The sequence below is a fragment of the Rhagoletis pomonella genome, unplaced genomic scaffold, assembly GCF_013731165.1.
Source record: "Rhagoletis pomonella isolate Grant_MI unplaced genomic scaffold, Rhpom_1.0 Rhpom_scaffold_01224, whole genome shotgun sequence".
Classification (NCBI taxonomy): domain Eukaryota; kingdom Metazoa; phylum Arthropoda; class Insecta; order Diptera; family Tephritidae; genus Rhagoletis; species Rhagoletis pomonella.
Window position 1 is genome coordinate 43,366 of NW_023459778.1, and position 3,845 is coordinate 47,210.

The 3,845-nt window shown below is 37.1% G+C and overlaps 1 protein-coding gene across 1 annotated transcript in view; it reads left to right on the top strand.

Moving 5' to 3' along the window:
• The window catches only part of LOC118752081 (A-agglutinin anchorage subunit-like), a 10,080-nt gene extending 7,683 nt beyond the window's left edge, over window positions 1–2,397 (top strand). The window contains exon 4 of the mRNA XM_036486932.1: window positions 2,194–2,397. Coding sequence (XP_036342825.1) covers window positions 2,194–2,397 — 204 coding nt within the window. The remainder of the gene's footprint in view (window positions 1–2,193) is intronic.
• The last annotated feature ends 1,448 nt before the right edge of the window (window positions 2,398–3,845 follow it).

Consider the following 3,845-nt stretch of genomic DNA (forward strand, 5'->3'; position numbering starts at 1 on the left):
AGGGCGGCAGTCATACAATACTATTATAAACAGACACAATAGACTAGAGGTCACATCTCCTGGTAAACCTACTTAATGGCCCACTGATATAAAGAAGATACTAGACCTAATAGATTTCGCAATTACAAGAACCATAGACAGAAATAACGTAACAGCAGCAGCAACAAGTTTTCACTAAAATCGGCCTCAAGTTCATAAAAATTGTTGATAATAATTGTTAAATTGTTGTCAAGCTGAGTCAGTGGTGATCGTCGGTTCGAATCCTACTGAAAGAAGTATGATTAGGAAATGTGCTGATTTCCGAAATACCTATCACTTCTGAACTTTTTTTAAATTATTGTTGCTTTTCCACAATAAGTTTTCACTAAAACCGCCTCAAGCTCATAAAAGTGGTTGTATATAATTGTTATAAGGCCATAAAAATAACAAAAAACAAATAACTTAAGGACGAGCACACCTAAAAGTTAAACATTCTAATAATAGAAATATTAACAAAAACCAACAAAACCAACAACCACATCATCAAGTGAATTGCAGCGGAATAGCTGCGCTTGATTGTAGTTGGCTTAGCAAAGTGAAATAGTGGAAATAAGCAACTAGAATTAACAAGGCAACCTTAGCACAGTGCGTAGGCAACTGGCTGAGTCAGTGGCGATCGTCGGTTCGAATCCTACTGAAATAAGTCTGATTAGGAAATGTGATGATTTCCGAAATAGCTATCACTTCTACCATTTTTTCAAATTATTGTTGCTTTTCCACAATAAGTTTTCACTAAAAACGGCCTCAAGCTCATAAAAACTGTTGAATATAATTGTAATAAGGCCATAAAAATAACAAAAACTTTATAAAAAAGTCAATAAAGCAATGTTATGTCAATTGTTTAAGGACACTGATTATACATATTTATACATACATACAGTGTTGGGCATATCTATCGTATCGGACCAAATTCAAAATGATGCTTGCCACTTATGTTAATTTATTATTTTTTAAGATATTTCAATTAAAACAGAGTTCATTCCCTAACAAATACTATATAAAGGACTGTTTACAGCTTCCAAGTAAAACGAAAAACTCAAATAAAAAAACGCACAAGAAATGGTAAAGAAATTTTCTACTATGAAAATTTCTTAAATCAGCTTGCAGCTCTCAAGAAAAAAATATTAGGATATCTAATTCTTCAAGAAAATTTACAGCAAAAACTTAGAATCCAGCTCTTAAGAAATAATTTTCATTATTTCTTTTACTTTAAAAAGCACTTTGCCTTTGCTGTAAATTTTCTTGAAGAAACAAATATACGAGCATTTTTTTCTTGAGAGCTGCAAACTGATTTAAGAAATTTTGATAGAAGAAAATTTCTTTTCCATTTCTTGTGCGTCATTTTATATGAATTTTTCGTTTGTTTTGAGAGCTGGAAGTAGGTAAAAGCAAGGCACATTATCAACCAAAGGAAAAAATTGGAACTACTTTTTAAGTGCTGCAAACAGCCTTAAACCTGAGCTTCAAATTTTGTAGAGCACTGAAATAAAAATTCATCAAAATTTCAAACTTTTTTCTCATTTAATTTTAGTGTAATAATGTGCAAATTTAAAGTGACTAAAATTACCGTTCAATTTTTAAAATTTTTTTGCCGAACGTGTTGCGGGAGCACTTAAAAGGGGAAAATTATAAGCGAAATTGTAAATGGGATACGAAAAATTTAGGTACTTAGTCGAGTTGGGTAACTAAGCGGGGACGCATATATAGAGCTCGCATTAAAATACTGATTGACTGTCAACCTGTTCGAATGTGTTTTTTTGTCGCTACGCCGAGAAATTAATAATTCACGTAAAGCAAAGAAAAAAAGAACAAAACCAACGCTAAAAGACAATACTAGGCATAAATAAGCTTTCTGCTTATTTGCTTATAATTATAAACTACTTTTTCCGAATTTTTGCAATGCCGCGAGAAATTCATCTAAATGTGCCAACATGCAATAAAATAAAAGCAGCTCCGGCCCACCGCGCTTACCGAATAGTGAAATAAGTACCAAGTTCGGTGAAATAAATCTTTCCGCAACAGAGCTGACCGAAAGCATTCAGCTGATCGACGAAATGCGTACTTTTCGTTCGTTTCCCCAACAAACAATGCTGATCGCGATTAATCGTTCTCCCCCTCCCCCAAACCTCGTGCATTACATCTTGGCATGCACAGTCGCCAATGTCTCTGGTAGACCAAGTTGTTCTAACGCAACAAAAAAGCACTAGCTTAGCAACAAGCACAGTAACAACGGTGAGCGCAGCTCTCACAACAACGACGTCAACCACGCCTTCAGCAAGAACAGCGGTTTCACAACGCAGTTCACCCACACCCGCACAAACCAGTCCAAGTCAAGCAACGCAGCGCAGCGCAAGTTGACCTACTTAATCCAACAACCCGTACAATGACTAAAATGGGTATTGATAGGTACATCCAAGTCAAACGAACATTAAGCCCACAACAGCAAATATATGCAAATCCGTCAAAAATTGCAAAAACAAAAGCATACCCAGCCGCCGGCTCTCTGCATGGGACTAATGTTACTGCTGCTCATGCTGAACAGTGTTTACCTACACCAACAGAAACTCCCTCATCTGCTCCGTCTACTAAGTGCACGGTATCGAATGCTGCTCTGCCCCCCAATGGGTCTGCTAAGCGCATGGCGCTCAATACCAATGTTACCTATGCTGCTGCTGCCGGTACTAACTCAATTAAAGCTAATGTTAACAGCTCTGTTATGACTGCTGCTGGCGCTGTTGTTGATGCCGACGTGGATGTTAATTCTTTGAATGCTGATATTGATGTTGTGCCTGATGCTGGTTCAGAGCCTGCGGTTTTTTCTGGCTCGAATGGTTGTAAAACTGTGCCTCATAAGACGAAAACTCCGAAGCGTAAACAGGTTGTGGTTGGTCGAAATAAAAACGCTGACCTCGACATAATCGTAAAAATGAAGTATCCGCTTTTAAGCCGTCCGTTTCTACTGATAAAATCATCGAGTATGTATCTAAACAGTCCGGTATCGACATTAAACATTTTGCATGCCACAAGTTTATTAAGAAAGACGAACCTTTAGACAAGCTTCGAAGCATAAATTGCAAATTTGGAGTTTCGTATGCATATTATGAAGATATAAAGAAGGCTACTGTTTGGCCTTCTGGTATAAATGTCCGACCATTCCGCTTTTTTCAAAGGGTAGCCCCATCGGAAGCGTACAAATAGCTTGAATTCTGGCAACTGTAGCTCAGCCCCTAAGGGTCTTCAAATTTATTTTCAAAATATGTCTGGAATGCGGACTAAAATCAAAGAGATATTTTTATCAACGTCGCGCGTTGACTTTGATGTCTATGTTTTTGTGGAAACATGGCTGAATGCTGACTTTCATGGCGAAGAGTATTTTAATCCAACTTTATGTAATGTATTCAGGAAGGATAGAGATCCGGTGAAGACTGGTCACTCCAAAGGTGGTGGTGTCCTAATCGCCTAGATACTCTCATAGATCAAGTTTGTGTCTATGGTTCGCTTGGAAAATTATTCATTTGCACATCCTATATACCGCCAAATAGTTAGTACGGACTATCTATACAGCTGTCATGTTGACAATATCGTCGATCTTTGTGAGCAGAATCCTGAATCTTCGTTTTGCATTCTTGGCGATTTCAATCTTGCAGATATAGTCTGGTCCGACCTACAAAGAAATGGTTTCCTGACTCCAACTCACGTAAACAGGACGTACGAGATAAATTTTCTGGATAGTCTGCTTAGTTTAAACTTAATTCAAATTAATTCATTATCTAATAAGTTGTCTAAAATTCTTGACCTTGTCTTTG